General features: G+C 45.0%; 1 protein-coding gene across 2 annotated transcripts in view; it reads right to left on the bottom strand.

Annotated features, from left to right (window-relative positions):
- LOC124711336 (fatty acyl-CoA reductase wat-like) overlaps positions 1-19,659 on the bottom strand; it is a 273,938-nt gene that overhangs the window by 65,648 nt on the left and 188,631 nt on the right. For both annotated transcript variants that reach the window (XM_047241370.1, XM_047241371.1), the window contains exons 3-5: positions 14,039-14,388; positions 11,203-11,442; positions 5,294-5,445 (exon numbers count right to left, since the gene is read on the bottom strand). In XM_047241370.1, the coding sequence (XP_047097326.1) occupies positions 5,294-5,445; positions 11,203-11,442; positions 14,039-14,365 (719 nt within the window). In that variant the 5' untranslated portion in view covers positions 14,366-14,388. The remainder of the gene's footprint in view (positions 1-5,293; positions 5,446-11,202; positions 11,443-14,038; positions 14,389-19,659) is intronic.

Raw genomic sequence — 19,659 nt, 5'->3', positions numbered from 1 at the left:
AGTCCACTGACCTAGGTACTTCATGCATTATCCAATTAGAGCCCATATACTGGGTGTTGTGTGATGTCCTTAGGTTAGTTAGGTTTAAGTAGTTCTAAGTTCTAGGGGACTGATGACCATAGATGTTAAGTCCCATAGTGCTCAGAGCCAAACAAACAAACAAGCCCATATACTGAACGTTGTTTGCTAGTGGCAAGCTTTGTTGCTGTTTCCCAGTCATGTAAACATACCGCTGACGCTGCGGCACACCGCTAGTAGTTCAGTATGAACAACAGCTTTATTCAGTTTGTGTTCGGCACTGCAGTAACATGCAACGCAGGTGCATACAACACTTTGATAGAGTCAGGTTAGTGGTTTTACTTTCAGCAGGTCATACAAAGCAAGATCTTGCGGATCGGTTACATGTCGGTAAAAGTGTTGTGTCTAAATTGCGGAGACAGTACAGAGAGACGGGAAATGTGAACGACAGACCTCGCAGTGGTCGTTCGCGTATGACAACACCAATTCAGGATCGTTTCCTCCAACTATCGGCTCCTATGTGGCCAACATCAGCTGCCAGAAGCATTGGAAGTGACCTCTCCCGGGAAACAGGGATTCGTATCTCACACCAAACAGCGCGGAGAAGATTGCATCTGGGTGGTCTTCAGTCCAGAAGACCAATTAAAAAGTTTTGCATTGAGCCAACGGAGCCGACGCAGTCGTAGGACCTGGGCTCTTCCATATCTACACTCATGCTCATAAATTAAGGATAATTGCAAAATGTGTTGCCACACAACGTGGCACTACACAAAACTGACGCTAATAGAATAGGCACATAGGGAACACACACGACACAGATCTGTAAGTCCACGGTATTGCTGATAAGTTGAGAAAACTGTCTCGAAACACATTTGCTACAAAACGCCACTGTTTCCTGCGCATGTAAACCGACATCCATATGGGATATGATCACCATGCACATGTACACAGGCCGCACAACGGGTTGGCATACTCTGGATCAGATGGTCGAGCAGGTGCTGGCGTATAGCCTCCCATTCTTGCACCAATGCCTGTGGGAGCTCCTGAAGTGTCCTACGGATTTGAAGACGTGCAGCGATACGTCGACCGAGAGCATCCAAGACGTGCTCAATGGCGTTTAGGTCTGGAGAACAGGCAGGCCACTCTATTCGCCTGATATCTTCTGTTTCAAGGTACCCCTCCACGATGGCAGCTCGGTGGCGTCGTGCGTTATCATCCATCAGGAGGAAGGTGGGACACACTGCACCCCTGAAAATGCGGACATACTGGTGCAAAATGACGTCCCGATACTCCTGACCCGTTACAGTTTCTCTGTCAAAGACATGCAGGGGTGTACGTGCACCAATCACAATCCCACCCCACACCATCAGACCACGACTTCCATACAGTTTCCTTTCAAGGACATTAAGAGGTTGGTATCTGGTTCCTGATTCACGCCAGATGAAAACCCGGCGAGAAGTACTGTTCAGACTATACCTCGACTCATCTGTGAACATAACCTGGGACCACTGTTCCAATGACCATGTACTGTGTTCTTGAGAGCAGGCTTTATGGGATCTCCTGCGACCAGGGGTCAGTGGAATGCACCTTGTAGGTCTCTGGGCGAATAAACCATGTCTGTTCAGTCGTCTGTAGACTGTGTGTCTGGAGACAACTGTTCCAGTAGATGCGGTAAGGTCCCGAGCGAGACTATCTGCAGTACTCCGTGGCCGTCTGCGGGCACTGATGGTGAAATATCGGTCTTCTTGTGGTGTTGTACACTGTGGGCGTCCCGTACTGTAGCGCCTGGACACGTTTCCTGTCTGCTGAAATCGTTGCCATAATCTTGAGAACACACATTGTGGCACACGGAGGGCTCGTGCTGCGACCTGCTGTGTTTGACCAGCGCCAGTCGCCCTAGTATTCTACCCCTCATAACATCATCAATATGTGTTCTTTGAGCCATTTTCAATACACAGCCATCATTAGCACGTCTGCACACTTACTCGCTGCACCATACTCTGACATGTACCAACACACCTCTGCGTATGTGGACTGCTGCCAGCGCCACCGTGCGACGACCGCAGGTCAAATGCACCGCATGGTCATACCCCGAGGTGATTTAAACCCGCAAACCGCCCACCAGAGCGTTGTTTCACCATGTATCAGCATTATCCTTACTTTATGAGCTTGAGTCTACATTGGACCATTGCAGAACGGAGTAATGTCGTGTTTGCTGACGAGACTAGGACTGGTCTGCGTCACGACACTAGACGTGTTACGGATTGAAGAAGCGCTAGACGACATCAGGAACGCCGATACGTTCAGGAAGTCCACCCATTTTCAGGTGGAACTGTACTCCACTGGGCGTCAATAAAGATGGGTCGGCGTACCCATCTAATTTCCATCTACGGCAGTCTGGATCCTACCAACGACTGTAAAGCCATACAGACGTCAAACTGGCGTCACCTTCTTTCTGGTCGATGACAATGCAAGACCACACCGTACTCTAGCAGTGTCTCGGTATCTTCAAAGATGCAACATCAACCGAATGCACTGACCACCACAGTTCCCAGACATGAATGTAATTAAGCATGCATGGGACCTGTTGAAGGTGGCCATCGCACATCGCCGGAATCCACTTGACAATCTTTAGGACCTCAGTGAAGTTGCTATAGTGGAATGGGACCTCATACCCCAAGATAATCTTGACGGTCTCATCCAGTGAATACCTCGCAGAACTGAACTCACCCACGTGCGGGGAGGACATATTCACTACTAAAGACTGATAACCATCGTCATGAGATAAAGATTTTCACTGTTTTTGTTTTCAAGATGTACATTACAGTTCAACCTGCAAATGGATGGACTTCCTGAACGAATCCGCGTTCCTGGTGTCGTCTAGCCTACTTTGTTTTGTAATGATTTTTTTTGCAACTAACCACAATCGTTCTTGTTTTCAGAAGGAACTATGTGTATTTGGTATTGTACAAACCTCAGTGGTTGTACTATAAGAAGTCATTGTAGTAAACTCTTTGATATTCCAAACTTTTGTTGATGAGTGTATTTTAAGTCACTAATTCTGTTGTTGTAATTTTTTGCCTTTCTACAGACTTGGCACTGGTGGGAGTATCAAAACACCAGAATGACTGATCAAAAGTATGATGATAGCTCTATGTGGTAAGGAATTCGCCGTTAGACGTCATCAGAGGCGGATTCGCCGGTATAAAAGGAGGCGAGAAATGTGGTGTTGTTAGTAGAGAAGCAGGAACAGAAGAATGGATCCTTCAGGGCAGTTTAGTGACTTCAAACGTGGAGCAGTCATTGGTTTTCACTTGAGTAACACATCCATCAGGGACATTTCAGTCCTTCTACAGCTGTCCCAGTCGACTGTTGATGAAGTCGTTATGGAGTGGAAAACGCGAATGAACAGCAATACTTAGACCAAGACCAGACAGACTTCCCGTACTGACGGACAACGACCGTTAAGCATTGGGAAGGGTGGATGTATAAAAATTCCACGAAATTAGCGACAGGAAACACGCGTGAATTCCAAAGTACTGCAAGCACTTCAGATAAAACAATAACTTAGCGTAGGTGGTCTCTTCAGCGATGAGTGCAGGATTAACCTGACCCCTATTGATCCTCTTAGAAGTGTGGGAAGACAGTCAGGTGCTAATCCCCGTTTAAGGCGTGCAGCCTCGGGAGAAGCAGTGGATTGGTCAGGAACGTCTCATTCCAGTGCAATGTGCAGATGTTGGACACCTCTCTCCGCTACAGTGGGTGATTTGAAGCCTCTGCAGTATCGAGAGAGGGTCCTGCAAACCCACTGCCCAACCCTACCGTCATGTCTTTGGCGACGGTTTGGTTGGTTCATTTAGGGGAGGGAAGTGGTCCACCTGTAAAGGAGGCGGCATATAAATATTTTCAACATTTCGCGGCCCTGTCAGCAACTGTGTAAATATTAATTTTAATTTTAATAGTTAACAGCCTCAGTGCACCATTTACCTAGAATTTACCTATGTGTCAGTCAGTATAACCCAACCTTCTTCAGAATAAGAGTAACTAGCTTTTGTCCATAGTGGACATCGTCAAGCTAAAACTACAAATCCATAAATCATCGTCAGAGTATAAAACTTATCTGGAACTCCCTCGGCCCCTCTTCGCGACCGCGATGCGGCAGCCACTAGTGCTGTACAGTTCGAGATAAGTTTTGTTGTCTGACGATGATTTATGGATTTGTAGTTTTAGCTTGACGATGTCCGCTATGGACAAACGCTAGTTACTGTTAATCTGAAGAAGGTTGGATTATCCCGACTGAAACCTAGGTAAATTCTAGGTAAACGGTGCAACTGAGGCTGCTAATTCTTAAAATTACAATTAATAGATCGTATATAGGTCGCTGTGCAACCTATTCTTGAGTACTGCTAGAGTGTTTGGGATCCGTATCAGGTCGGATTGAAGGGAGACATCAAAGCAATTCAGAGGCGGGCTGTTTGTTGCCGGTAGGTATGAACAACAGGTGTTGCGGAGATGCTTTGGGATCTCAAATGGGGATCCCTGGAGGGAAGACGACGTTCTATTGAAGAAACACTTTTGAGAAAATTTAGAGAACTGGCATTTGAAGCTGACTGCAGAACGATTCTGTTGCTCCAATATACACTGCCCGTAAGAGCCACGAAGATACCAGACTTCGGGGCTCGTACGGAGACATATAGATTGTTGAAACTTCCTGGCAGATTAAAACTGTGTGCCCGACCGAGACTCGAACTCGGGACCTTTGCCTTTCGCGGGCAAGTGCTCTACCATCTGAGCTACCGAAGCACGACTCACGCCCGGTACTCACAGCTTTACTTCTGCCAGTACCTCGTCTCCTACCTTTACAGAAGCTCTCCTGCGAACCTTGCAGAACTAGCACTCCTGAAAGAAAGGATATTGCGGAGACATGGCTTAGCATGAGTACCGGGCGTGAGTCGTACTTCGGTAGCTCAGATGGTAGAGCACTTGCCCGCGAAAGGCAAAGGTCCCGAGTTCGAGTCTCGGTCGGGCACACAGTTTTAATCTGCCAGGAAGTTTCATATCAGCGCACACTCCGCTGCAGAGTGAAAATCTCATTCTGGATATAGATTGTTGTTTTTCCCTCGCTCTACATGCGAGTGAAGCAGGAAAGTAAATGACTAGTAGTGGTACAGGGTACTCTCCGCCACGCCGCTACAAGGTGGACTGCGGTGTATAGCTGTAGATGTAGATGTATTAAGGGAGCCGTGGGACCGGCATGTCGGACAGGGCGACTCACTTGCTGGCGAGCTGGAGGTCGTGCTGCTGCCCCTCCGGCAGCGCCTCGCACAGCGCCAGCAGCTTGTCGGCGCTGATGGGCGCCTCGTAGAAGCGCTCCAGCACGCGCGGCCGCACGTACTGCGAGTACGCCGTCGACGTGTGCACCACCACCTGCCACACATCACCGCCGTCCAACTCAAAACACCAGCATTTAGCAGGAAATCAGGCAGCACAGCAAACTGTTCGAGGAAATGTCAGAGAGAACTAGAACAACACTTTTAAACACACTACTGTTTGGAAAAAGTGAAAGACGAAGACTAAGATATGTGATCATAATGAAATTTGTTTTTTAAAATCGTTGATCTTCTGATTAGTTTGATGCGACCGCCGAACTGTCCATCCCTGAGTAGCACTTGCAACCTACGTCCTTAACTATTTGTTCGATAAATTCCAATCTCTGTCTTCTTCTAATAGTTTTTGCTCTCTACAGCTCCATCTAGTACCATGGAAGTCATTTTCTGATGTCATAACAAATGTCCTACCATCCTGTTCCTTCTTCTTCTCAGTGTTTTCCGTACATTCCATTCCTCACCGAATCTGCGGAGAACCTTCTCATTCCTTACCTTATAGGTACATCTAAATTCCAACATCGTTCAGTGTCGACACATCTCAAATGCTTCGATTCCCCTCTGTTCTGGTTTTCCCATAGTCCCTGTTTTACAACTGTACAATGCTGTGCTCCGAACGTACATTCACAGAAATTTTTTCCTCAAATTAAGGCATATATTTGATGCTAGTAGACTTCTCTTGACCTCGAATGCTCTTTTTGCCTTTGCTAGTCTCTTTTTATGTCCTCCTTGCTCCGTTCGTTATTGGTTATTTTGCTGCATAAGTAGCAGAATTCCTTAACTTCATATGATTCCTATAAATCATAATGTTATGTTTCTCGGTGTTTTCAGTTCTCTTACTTCTCATAATTCCAATCCCAAAGAAAGCAGGTGTTGACAGATGTGAAAATTACCGAACTATCAGCTTAATAAGTCACAGCTGCAAAATACTAACACGAATTCTTTACAGACGAATGGAAAAACTAGTAGAAGCCAACCTCGGGGAAGATCAGTTTGGATTCCGTAGAAACACTGGAACACGTGAGGCAATACTGACCTTACGACTTATCTTAGAAGAAAGATTAAGGAAAGGCAAACCTACGTTTCTAGCATTTGTAGACTTAGAGAAAGCTTTTGACAATGTTGACTGGAATACTCTCTTTCAAATTCTAAAGATGGCAGGGGTAAAATACAGGCAGCGAAAGGCTATTTACAATTTGTACAGAAACCAGATAGCAGTTATAAGAGTCGAGGGACATGAAAGGGAAGCAGTGGTTGGGAAGGGAGTAAGACAGGGTTGTAGTCTCTCCCCGATGTTGTTCAATCTGTATATTGAGCAAGCAGTAAAGGAAACAAAAGAAAAATTCGGAGTAGGTATTAAAATTCATGGAGAAGAAATAAAAACTTTGAGGTTCGCCGATGACATTGTAATTCTGTCAGAGACAGCAAAGGACTTGTAAGAGCAGTTGAATGGAATGGACAGTGTCTTGAAAGGAGGATATAAGATGAACATCAACAAAAGCAAAACAAGGATAATGGAATGTAGTCTAATTAAGTCGGGTGATGCTGAGGGAATTAGATTAGGAAATGAGGCACTTAAAGTAGTAAAGGAGTTTTGCTATTTGGGGAGCAAAATAACTGATGATGGTCGAAGTAGAGAGGATATAAAATGTAGGCTGGCAATGGCAAGGAAAGCGTTTCTGAAGAAGAGAAATTTGTTAACATCCAGTATTGATTTAAGTGTCAGGAAGTCATTTCTGAAAGTATTCGTATGGAGTGTAGCCATGTATGGAAGTGAAACATGGACGATAAATAGTTTGGACAAGAAGAGAATAGAAGCTTTCGAAATGTGGTGCTACAGAAGAATGCAGAAGATTAGATGGGTAGATCACATAACTAATGAGGAAGTATTGAATAGTATTGGGGAGAAGAGAAGTTTGTGGCACAACTTGACCAGAAGAAGGGATCGGTTGGTAGGACATGTTCTGAGGCATCAAGGGATCACCAATTTAGTATTGGAGGGCAGCGTGGAGGGTAAAAATCGTAGAGGGAGACCAAGAGATCAATACACTAAGCAGATTCAGAAGGATGTAGGTTGCAGTAGGTACTGGGAGATGAAAAAGCTTGCACAGGATAGAGTAGCATGGAGAGCTGCATCAAACCAGTCTCAGGACTGAAGACCACAACAACAACAACAACTTCTCATTACTTTGGTCTTCCTTCGAATTACTCTCAATCGATATTCTTTACTCATTAGGCTATTCATTTCATTCACCACATGCTGTAATTCTTCTTCACATTCGCTGAGCACAGCAATGTCTTCAGCGAATCGTATTATTGATACCCTTTCACGTTGAATTTAATTGGTTCGAATGGCTCTGAGCACTACGGGACTTAACTTCTGAGGTCATCAGTCCCCTAGAACTTAGAACTACTTAAACCTATCTAACCTAAAGACATCACAAACATCCATGCCCGAGGCAGGATTCAAACCTGCGACGTAGCGGTCGCGCGGTTCCAGACTGTAGCGCCTAGAACCGCTCGGCCACCCAGGCCGGCTGAATTTAATTCCACTCTTGAATTTTACTTTCATTTTCCTCATTGCTTCTTCAGTGTACAGATTGAACAACTGGGGTGAAAGAGTACATTCCTGTCTTACGCTCTTTTTAATCTGAGTTCTTCGTTGTTGCTTTCCACTCTTATTGTTCCGTCTTAACTGTTGTACATATTGTGTATTACCTGTCTTTCCCTACAGTTAATTACTATTTTTTTCAGAATTTCGAACATCCTGCACCATTTCACATTGCCGTAGGCTTTTTCCAGGCCGACAAATCCTATGAACGTGTTTTGATTTTTCTTTAGTCTTGCGTCCATTGTCAACCGCGAAGTCAGAACTGCCTGTCTGGAGCCTTTATCTTTCCTAAAGTCAAGGTGACCCGCTCTATCTAATCGTCTATTTTCTTCCGCATACTATTATTGTCAACTCGGACGCATGAGTTATTAAGATGATAGCATGGACATGACACTACACAAATGAATAGCGTTACAGAGCTGCACATGCACTCTGTGGCAATGGAATACGGAATAACACCACCAGTTGCTGCAGTCAGAGCGGCTAGAAGCCCTGGCGTGGAATCAAGAGCACCTGGATATGCTGCTGTGGAATACTCTATCACGCGGTTTGTAGGCGCGTCCACAAAGCCTCAACTGTGGCTGCGGGAGGACACGAACGAACAAGTTGCCGACCAACCATATCCCCGACGTATTCGACGGGAAACATGTCAGGCGAACGGCCAGGCCAGGGATGAAATGGCACCCGTCGTCCTTAGAAGAAGGCTTGCGTATTCCTCTCCACATGCAGCCAAGCGTTGTCCTGCTAGAGTATGGCATGTCGAACGGCCTCCAGGAGAGCAGTGCTTCGGGCCTTAAAACCTCCTTTATGTAGCGGTAGCTGGTCAGATTGCCTAGGAGTCGAGATCACGTGTTATAAATAATGGCGCCCCAAACCACCACATTTGGCGTTTGTCCGCTGTGCTGCTCGATAATGTACAGTCTGCCCTATTGCGTTTACTACGGCGGCATCGGACACGTAAGCGACCATCACTGTAGGACAAGTTGAAGCAGGACTCGTTTGAAAACACTTCATTTTGCCACTCAGCATGACAGTGTCGGCGTTCAAGTGGCTATTGCAGTCTGCGGCGTTGGTGGGTTCTGGTCAATGGTTACACACGCAGCGGCATGAGTGCACCAGCCCGCAGAAGACGATGCCGAACCGTTGACGCAGACATGTCCGTACCCTTGCGTTTTGTAGTTAAAAACCGGCTTTTCTTGCTGCTATGTATTTTATTTCTTCCAACCTTTAAGGCATCTTCAGTGCAATCTAAAATGGTAGTTTTCTTTTGCTCAGAGACATCGTAGGCCTGTAACCCCAATAAACGCGATCGATCCCTTTGGAATGTAGTTTGACCGCAATTTTTGCTCTGGTATACATGTGAAAACATTAGGGATCGTTCGAAACTATTCGACGAAATTTGAACGTGATGAGAAGCAGTAAAAGAATGTTTATGCCTTTTTAGCCCCCCCCCCCCCCTGCTTTTACGCCTTCCTGTGGCGTGATTACGGAGGGGTGCGTCATTGACACGTAAAGCCGTTAGAGCAGCTGCGAGACACCACTCAGCTGAATGGGTGTCGAAGCCTTTGATGAGTACATTTCTAACGTGCTCAACAAAGTCGCTTGCACGGCAGCAAGGGTTCTGCCGAACTGGGGGGGGGGGGGGGGGATCTTAGATGGATCCATCGCCGTTTTATTTATGAACATATCTTGTTACCATTCTTATGAAGATATTTAATAACTGTACTTTTTAATATCTGGCAAAATTTTCTTTGCATATATATTGGAACAACTATTTGGAATTCTGTGTTTCACTGCGTCAATACCATATGAAGTTTAACTTGAGATCTTTTCTAGAATTCTATTAATTTCAAAGGCATGTGTCTCTGTTACGTCTTGTTGCTTCAACTTCCGTGGAATGACATATTCAAGATATTTTCTTGCTTCTTCAAATGAAACCCTGTTTCTGGTGCTACATTTACAAATTGAGTTTTAAAAATGCATCTTGCGAACTGTCAGTCACAGCATTGTCGTTTAGTTTAATTCCTATTGTACCTTGTTGACTGTCTGGCTGTCCTGTCTCCAGTTTGACAATATCCCTTACAGTTTTATCTTATTATCTACATTATTAATTTTTGCATTATTTAATTTATGCCAGGATGTGCTCACTTCTGGACGTTTCCATGACGTCGCTTAAAATATAATAGTATTTTTCATAGCAGGCAAGCAATGTCGGGTCCTGACTTATGCTGGCCTTTACATAAATTTACGTCTTAATGATTTTAATTTTCTTAGATATACATGGCTTACTTTCTTTTAGTGATTGTCCTAGAACCTACGTTTAGATCAGAGTACGAGGCTTGCCCAGAAAGTAATGCACAGCATTTTTTTCTTCAACCATTGTATATTGAACATAATGGGAATTATTCGTACCAAAAAGTGGTGTTTTATCTACAGACATTATTTTTCCATGTAATCTCCATCCCGTTCTATGGCCTTCCTCCAGCGCGAAACGAGGGCGTGTATGCCCAGTCGGTAACAGTCCTTGTCCTGGTGGCGGAACTAGTGGTTAACTGTATGAATCACCTCAATATCGTCCGTAAAATGTCTTCCAGGTAATGCGTCTGTCCTCGGGAATGACATCAGTTCGCTGCTGCATGTCAGGTGTGACAGCCGTGGATGGTCTCCCCGACAGCTGCAAATCGTGGGGCTCCACCGAACCGCCTTCGGATGACCTTACCCTCCGTCCCAGCGACTACCGGTACTTCTGTCGACAGCAGGTGCTCCATAGACTTTGCACAAACGTTTGTGAATATTCCTCACAGTTTCTTTCCCTGCAGTGAGAAATTCAATGGCCGCACGTTGCTTGTAGCGTGTATCACATACAGACGACATTTTGAAACTGTTATGCAGCAACGCTATCTGTCGAAAGTGATGGAAACTTCGCGCGCTCATTCAGGAGACCTCAAATAATACATACGTATCGTTTCACATTCGTAGTATTGTTTCCGGGTGAAGAAAAAAAAATACGGTGCATTACTTTCTGGGCAATCCTCGTACAACATACTTGCAAATATACTGATGAGTCAAATGGTGCACCATGAATGATGGGAAAAATAATGTGTTAATCAATATGGATCGGCCCACGTGTATGGAATAGATTTTGAAAGGCAGGAAATGTGGATACAGTTGGAGTACCCTGAGACTGACCTTGAGCTTGGGCATGTCCCGGCAGAGGCGCAGCACCTCCATGGTGCCGCGGACGTTGATGGAGGCGGCGACCCTCATGGCCTCGTCGAACCTGACGGTGGCGGCCAGGTGGAAGACCACCGACACGTCCTGACAGAGCCGCGCGCGGTCCTCGGCGGAGAGGCCCAGCCCGGGCTGCGAGACGTCTCCAGCCACCGCCACCAGCCGGCGCCGCTGTTCCTCGCGCAGGTGCATGAACACCTGCCAAACGCCGCGCGTCACACCTTCAAGTACTTGCCTCACGACTTCCTAAACTACACGTTTTAAACGATCTACCAAACCGAAGGATTGTATTGCTAGTCACGGTTCCTCTTGCCTCCCTTCGACCTTTTCACTGACTTATTCGGCCACTTTTAAGGATAACTTGTAACACAGCAGTTCTGTAGCCCATCAAATTTTTACCTTGCAATTTTACTTTTCTATGTATTTTTTGCACGAATAAAAGTTTGTAAATAAGTCTGCTAAAGTCTGTATGACGAAATGGAATGCTTCCCCATTGTAAAGTTAAATAAATGTTAGTTGTAAGCTAGTGTAAGAAAACACGCTGGCTTAGGCCGATACTATATTGTCAGAGAGTATAGTGAACTGGCAGTTGCATTATCTCTGGGCACGCAAGCGTGACATCGGTTGGGTACAGTGCAGAGCAGAACGTAGGAAAGTGTTGAGAGAGGCAGTCGAGTAGACTCGCGCTGCGCCTCTTGTACTGAGAAATGGTCGTAAAACTGTGAGGCTAAAGCATGTAATGGCTCGCCTTACAAATGGTTTATATGGTCGGAATATATGTCATTAAATGGGCACGGTATAATTACCATAAGAAGATACTAATTAACATGATGAGTACTGCTGGCCCATTTGTATTTGTTACAGAGCTACAAGAAGAAGAGCCTGTACCACACATTGTCAAGAAAAGATGCCTTACATTTGACCTACGGCGTCTCCAGCTGATGTAAGATCCAACTAATTACTGGGTCAGACTTGTATACGGCTGGCCAGCGTGGTAGTTCATGCCGAATTATACCAAAGTGATGACCTTCACTTTACCTTAGACAGAATACCTAATTATTCATGATCTGAGAGTCATAATGATTCAGAAACTATCACATTGTTTTATTAAAGAAATAATAATAATTAAAATTTCAATAATTCAAAACAATAATTAAAGCAAGTGCTTCAGTCTAATAAACAGTAATTTGAAAGACAGTGATTATCCAAGTAAAACTCATTAAAATATGTTTTTAGTTCTACTTTTTCGTGGTTAAATAAGTTTTATTTTTACTCAATTGCAATCAGTCAGAAATGTGTGTTAACGTCTTGAGCCAATAATAATAGAACTTGCTCAATGTCATTGGCACTAATTGTTAGTGAATAGTAATAAAAGTAGAAGTCACAAGTAACCAGTAAGTCAGCCTACCCGGCTAGCCGCGCGGTCTAACGCACTGGTTCCCGAGCGGGAAGGCATGCTGGTGCCCAGCACGAATCAGCCCGGTGGATTAGTGTCGAAGTGCGGTGTGCCGGCCAGCCTGTGGATGGTTTTTAAGGCAGTTTTCCATCTGCCTCGGCGAATGCGGGCTGGGTCCCCTTATTCCACCTGAATTACACTATGTCGGCGATTGCTTCGCAAACACTTTCTCCATGTACACGTACACCATAATTACTCTACCACGCAAAGACTTGGAGTTACACTCGTCTGGTATGAGACGTTGCTGTGAAGGTCCACTGGGGGCCGAAACGCACAATAACCGTGGGTTCAGTGTGGGGTGGCGGTGGGGTGGGTGGACCAATGTCGCCTGTTGTAGGGTTGTAAACCACTGAGGGCTACGGGGGACGAAGCCTCTCCGTCGTTTCTAGGTCCCCTGTTCAATACAAAATACACAACCAGTAAGTCAGTAAAATCGTATCACGAACATTATCATTGTTTAACAATCGAAAATTTGATTTTGCCAATTACGCAACTATAACTGACAGGAAACTGATTATTGAATGACGCTATATCATTCAGATACAGTTTAAGCTAAATGATACTATTCAGTAATGAATAAACATTTGTATTACATTCTGAGTAAAATTAAAGACAGTAAACATTACAGTGAGTGACATTACTAGTTTTTGCATTTACATAACTGTTAATAGTGATGAGCATTCATTGTTCTTTGATTATTAATAATTGATTTCCATGAGCTGCTACCTAACTGAAAGGAATTTTTTTCACTGTGACGTATTCATTTGAAATCACGCTAGAGCGATATTACCAATTGTGTGCTGTTGAGCATTGCAACAAAACCAATCATTCATACGTACGTTTTTCACCAGTAACAGACAGTGATTATAATGAAGTACTTTTGCTCACGTAGTGAGCTGCGACAGTTAATTTCCTACAATTCACTAACTAAAATCAAAACATTCCCAAATTTAAGTAATTACTGTAAATCCATTCGGCCAAAATTCATTTAACCCTAACCGAGGTTTCACTTTTTGTCGTCTGGTCTGGGGACCCGGGAGGCCAAGCATGACGAAAGTGGCGGCTGAGCACACGATCATCACCGAACGAGGCGCGCAAGAGGTCTTTCACGCGTCTAGCAATATGGGGTAGTTCTAATAAAACCACATGTCATTCCAAGAACGTGTGTCAATTTTTACCTCTCTGTCTACATTATTCCGTGGTGTATTAAGTTTTCAAATTTGTACTGACTTTTTGATGACCCTGTATATCGATATATCGGATTCCCGATATTTTAAAAAGCTCGCCAGTGCTATGTTAGGGTCTAGGCAGCAGACTGGCGGCCGTGCGGCGGCTCACCGAGTCTTTGAACATGTCGTCTATGCGCTGCTCGACGGTGCGGCCCTTCTTGGAGCGGATGACGGCGTAGACGGTGTGGACGGCCGGGCAGCAGCGCAGCAGCTTCTCGACCAGCACCTTGCCCATGAAGCCGGTGGCGCCCGTCACCAGCACGCAGCGGCCGCGGAAGAACTGCTGGACGGCGCTGGCGCTGGCGCCGCCCACCTGGCCGAGCGCGGTCGCGCCCGCCGGGTCCGACGTGGCGCCGCCCTTGTCGCAGCGGGGGCCGCCGCCGGCCGCCGCCTCCGCGCCCTCCGACACCACCGGCTGGTAGTCGCTCCGCGTCATCCTCGCCACGGCCGTCTCGCCACCTGCAACACACACCCCGCTGTTGTAGTTTCGTGCCGCCGAGAGCTCTGACTTTTACGCTTAAGCCGTCGGCACACGGACCGTGCATCCGAACGTTGAGCGTTGAGCGTGCCGAGTTTCTGACGTCATAGCGTGGAATAGCAACGAAACGTTAGCGACAGCCCCGGACGGTGCACAAGTCCCGCCCATTCACCCCCCTCCACACCAATCCACATCCTAAGCTCCGCCCATGGTCTGCCGCATGTTCCAACATCAAAGTTGTTCGTATCACAGATATGCCAGTCATGTTGTTGTTGTTGTTGTGGTCTTCAGTCCTGAGACTGGTTTGATGCAGCTCTCCATGCTACTCTATCCTGTGCAAGCTTCTTCATCTCCCAGTACCTACTGCAACCTACATCCTTCTGAATCTGCTTAGTGTATTGATCTCTTGGTCTCCCTCTACGATTTTTACCCTCCACACTGCCCTCCAATGCTAAATTTGTGATCCCTTGATGCCTCAAAACATGTCCTACCAACCGATCCCTTCTTCTAGTCCAGTTGTGCCAATAACTTCTCTTCTCCCCAATCCTATTCAATACCTCCTCATTAGTTACGTGATCTACCCACCTTATCTTCAGCATTCTTCTGTAGCACCACATTTCGAAAGCTTCCATTCTCTTCTTCTCCAAACTGGTTATCGTCCATGTTTCACTTCCATACATGGTTACACTACATACAAATACTTTCAGAAACGACTTCCTGACACTTAAATCTATACTCGATGTTAACAAATTTCTCTTCTTCAGAAACGATTTCCTTGCCATTGCCAGTCTACATTTTATATCCTCTCTACTTCGACCATCATCAGTTATTTTACTCCCCAAATAGCAAAACTCCTTTACTACTTTAAGTGTCTCATTTCCTAATCTAATTCCCGCAGCATCACCCGACTTAATTCGACTACATTCCATTATCCTCGTTTTGCTTTTGTTGATGTTCATCGTATATCCTCCTTTCAAGACACTGTCCACTCCGTTCAACTGCTCTTCCAAGTCCTTTGCTGTCTCTGACAGAATTACAATGTCATCGGCGAACCTCAAAGTTTTTATTTCTTCTCCATGGATTTTAATACCTACTCCGAATTTTTCTTTTGTTTCCTTTACTGCTTGCTCAATATACAGATTGAATAACATAGGGGAGAGGCTACAACCCTGTCTCACTCCTTTCCCAACCATTGCTTCCCATTCATGCCCCTCGACTCTTATAACTGCCATCTGGTTTCTGTACAAATTGTAAATAGCCTTTCGCTCCCTGTATTTTACCGCTGCCACCTTTAGAATGTGAAAGAGAGTATTCCAGTCAACATTGTCAAAAGCTTTCTCTAAGTCTACAAATGCTAGAAACGTAGGTTTGCCTTTTCTTAATCTTTCTTCTAAGATAAGTCGTAAGGTTAGTATTGCCTCACGTGTTCCAACATTTCTACGGAATCCAAACTGATCATCCCCGAGGTCCGCTTCTACCAGTTTTTCCATTCGTCTGTAAAGAATTCGCGTTAGTATGCCAGTCATAACAAGGGAGAAAATCAGTAGTTAGTACGAAATACAGTTTTTCCGGTACCATTGTGAAAAGAACTGGCAATAAGTTAATTGAATATGCGAGTTGAAAAATTATCAATAATAATGAAAAATAAAAATGGCATGCACACTGTCTTTTTTATTTCATGAGCTTTCATCTGCACTATATAAAAAAATCTGACATTTGTTAAGTGCAGTGAGCGCAAATTTCCGTCACCTCGCGTAGTGTAAGAAATTCTGTTGGGAAATATTAATTGGTAGTATCGCCAATGATGCTGTCCATTATCTCGATTGTCTAAAGTAAATGTTGTGCATAAACAAGGCAAAGTCGATGTCTTGGTTTGTTTCTGATTGCCCCATTAAGACTAAAGAATATAAGGGTGGGATAATGTAGAAATGCGTAATGCAAGCAGTCAGATATTTATACAGTGACATTCTTCATTAATATTTGCCTGTGTAATGGGTGACTTTTTACTTGTGAACTCTTATGACTGCTTGCTTGTAGCAGACACGAGATTACTTTGAGTTGTTCTTCAGTGTTTCAGAGCTTTAGAACTGCCTATTGTTAAACATATGTACATAACTTCGTCAGTGTATTCCAACACATCGTACTTTAATGTCTGTTAGATATCAGTTTTGACAGCAGTTGGCCACAACAGTCAAGATTAGGTACCTTGTGTATGATAACTTTATTGAGAGTTCATATCTATGTTTCATTTTGATAGTATTACACAAACTGCTAAGAAGTACTAACAGCACAAAACAAAAAACGACGAACAAAAACACGACAGCGACAAGGACTACCAAAGATCATATTGATGCGCTCTTGGTTGGTGTGGTGGGGGGTAGGTGTGGAGCGGGGTAAATGGGCGGGGCTTGTGCAAATGTCGGGGGCTGTCGCTAACGTTTCCTGGAATAGCACGTTCGGGAGTCTTTCCGAACGTGCAGAGCAATATCTGGCATGTCAGATATTCTGAGTGTGCGTCTGAGCGTTGACCAATGAGATGGCACAACACCACCTACGTCACACGCACGCCGTCTCCCTTCAGTACAGAGTTGTGAGGTGCCATATTGGCATTCATTTCAAGCTTATATGTATATATGCTGTTTCTGAGCACCATCAAATTGAGAATCACTAGAAAACCTGTTGTTAACTGTGTGATTCGTTCCAATAAAGTAATGAGAAACATCATATTCGTGGCAAAAGAGTTATTGTAACTTGCGTATTATGAGAGCACGCTATTCGAAGGCAGCGACAAACTGAAGATCCACCCAAAAAGCATTGTTGTTGGTACAATTTTGTTATAATTAAATTTCAATTAGTAACATATTTACGATTAAGGTTTTCTGCAAGAGCTAACATACATTTGATTAGACAACAGGTGAATGTTATCTGTGTAGCGTAATGAACAGCGTCACTGCCCGCTGTTGAGTTGTTACATGGGGCGGTGGTTCGCGTCAAAACACTATCTAAATTTTTTTCCTAACATTCGCGTCTTTATAGTGTTCTGATACTTTATTATTAGTTTAATATAACTATATACTATAATATTTGATGTTATGTAAATGTAACTTCACCTTTTTTTAGGGGTGGCTTTGTTCAATTCGCTTAATCTAAAGGACAGCTTGCGCTACTTGTATAAAGATATTTTGCTCCTTTTTCTTTTACGCTTCGTAATTCACATGTTGCAAAGATTCTGCTACTGGGTAGGAACACTGATCAAATAAGACTGACCTTGGGGTTTTTACTAAAATGTGGGAATGATGAAATAATGTTTATCTTATGCGGATAAGTATTCCAAATTTGTACCGCACTGTTTGTAATGGAACTTTTATAAGCCTGTGTCCTTACTGATTGGACATGGTACTTTCCTTTTCGTGGACGATGGAGGAAATATGCATTTTAATAGAGCTAATATGGGAATTTTACGCCTTCGCCCGTTGAGTAAACAATGTGGTGATTTACGAACTACAAACATCCCTCAACTGCCGCTGGAGTGCGTTGCGATCACGTATACCACGTTGGGGCGCACGTACCGTATGCACAAGTCGCATCATTGCTGAGCGTTCAGCAGCACGTTGAACTTGGCACGGTCAACGTTCGACAGCATGGTCCGTGTGCCGACGGCTTTAGGTCACAAAAGTCGTGGCATAGCGATGGCCGTAGTATCGCGTAGACACGCGCAAAAGGGCACTCATTTGTATTCAAATGATTCGTGTGAAAAGATTTCGAACGTAATTATCGTCTCACTTCGGGAATCAACAGGCTTTGAACTCGGAATGGTACACTACTGGCCATTAAAATTGCTAGAGCAAGAACAAATGCAGATGATAAACGGGTATTCATTGGAAAAATATATTATACTACTACTCACATGTGATTACATTTTCACGCAATTTAGGTTCAGAGATCCTGAGAAATCAGTACCCCTCTGGCCGTAAAAAGGGCCTCGATACCCCTGGAAATTGAGTCAAACAAAGGTTGGACAGCGTGTGCAGGTACAGCTGCCCATGCACCTTCAACACGATACCACAGTTCATCAAGAGTAGTGACTGCCGTGTTGTGACGAGCCAGTTGCTCGGCCACCATTGACCAGACGTTTTCAGTTGGTGAGAGATCTGGTGAATGTGCTGGCCAGGGCAGTAGTCGAACATTTTCTGTATCCAGAAAGGCCCGTACAGGACCTGCAACATGCGGTCGTGCATTATTCTACTGAAATGCAGGGTTTCGCAGCGATCGAATGAAGGGTACAGCCACGTGTCGTAACACATCTGAAATGCAACGTCCACTGTTCAAAGTGCGTCAATGCGAACAAGTGGTGAGCGAGACGTGTAACCAATGGCACCCCATACCATCACGCCGGGTGATACGCCACCCGGCCGAAGTGGCCGTGCGGTTAAAGGCGCTGCAGTCTGGAACCGCAAGACCGCTACGGTCGCAGGTTCGAATCCTGCCTCGGGCATGAATGTTTGTGATGTCCTTAGGTTAGTTAGGTTTAACTAGTTCTAAATTCTAGGGGACTAATGACCTCAGCAGTTGAGTCCCATTGTGCTCAGAGCCATTTGAACCATTTTGGTGATACGCCAGTGTGGCGATGACGAATACACGCTTCCAGTGTGCGTTCTCCGCGATGTCGCCAAACACGGATGCGACCATCATGATGCTGTAAGCAGAACCAGGATTCATCGGAAGAAATGACCTTTTGCCATTCGTGCACCCAGGTTCGTCGTTGAGTACACCATCGCAGGCGCTCCTGTCTGTGATACAGCGTCAGGGGTAACCACAGCCATGGTCTCCGAGCTAATAGTCCATGCTGCTGCAAACGTCCTCTAACAGTTCTTGCAGATGGTTGTTGTCTTGCAAACGTCCCCATCTGTCGACTCAGGGACCGAGACGTGGCTGCACGATCCGTTACAGCTATGGGGATAAGATGCCTGTCATCTCGACTGCTAGTGATACGAGGCCGTTGGGATCCAGCACGGCTTTCCGTATTACCTTCCTGAACCCACCGATTCCATATTCTGCTAACAGTCATTGGATATCGCCCAAAGCGAGTAACAATGTCGCGAAACGATAAACCGCAATCGCGATAGGCTACATTCCGACCTTTATCAAAGTCGGAAAAGTGATGGTACGCATTTCTCCTCCTTACAACAACGTTTCACCAGGCAACGCCGGTCAACTGCTGTTTGTCTATGAGAAATCGGTTGGAAACGTTC

This window comes from Schistocerca piceifrons, chromosome 8, assembly GCF_021461385.2.
Source record: "Schistocerca piceifrons isolate TAMUIC-IGC-003096 chromosome 8, iqSchPice1.1, whole genome shotgun sequence".
Classification (NCBI taxonomy): Eukaryota; Metazoa; Arthropoda; class Insecta; order Orthoptera; family Acrididae; genus Schistocerca; species Schistocerca piceifrons.
This window is presented reverse-complemented; position numbering and strand designations above follow the sequence as displayed.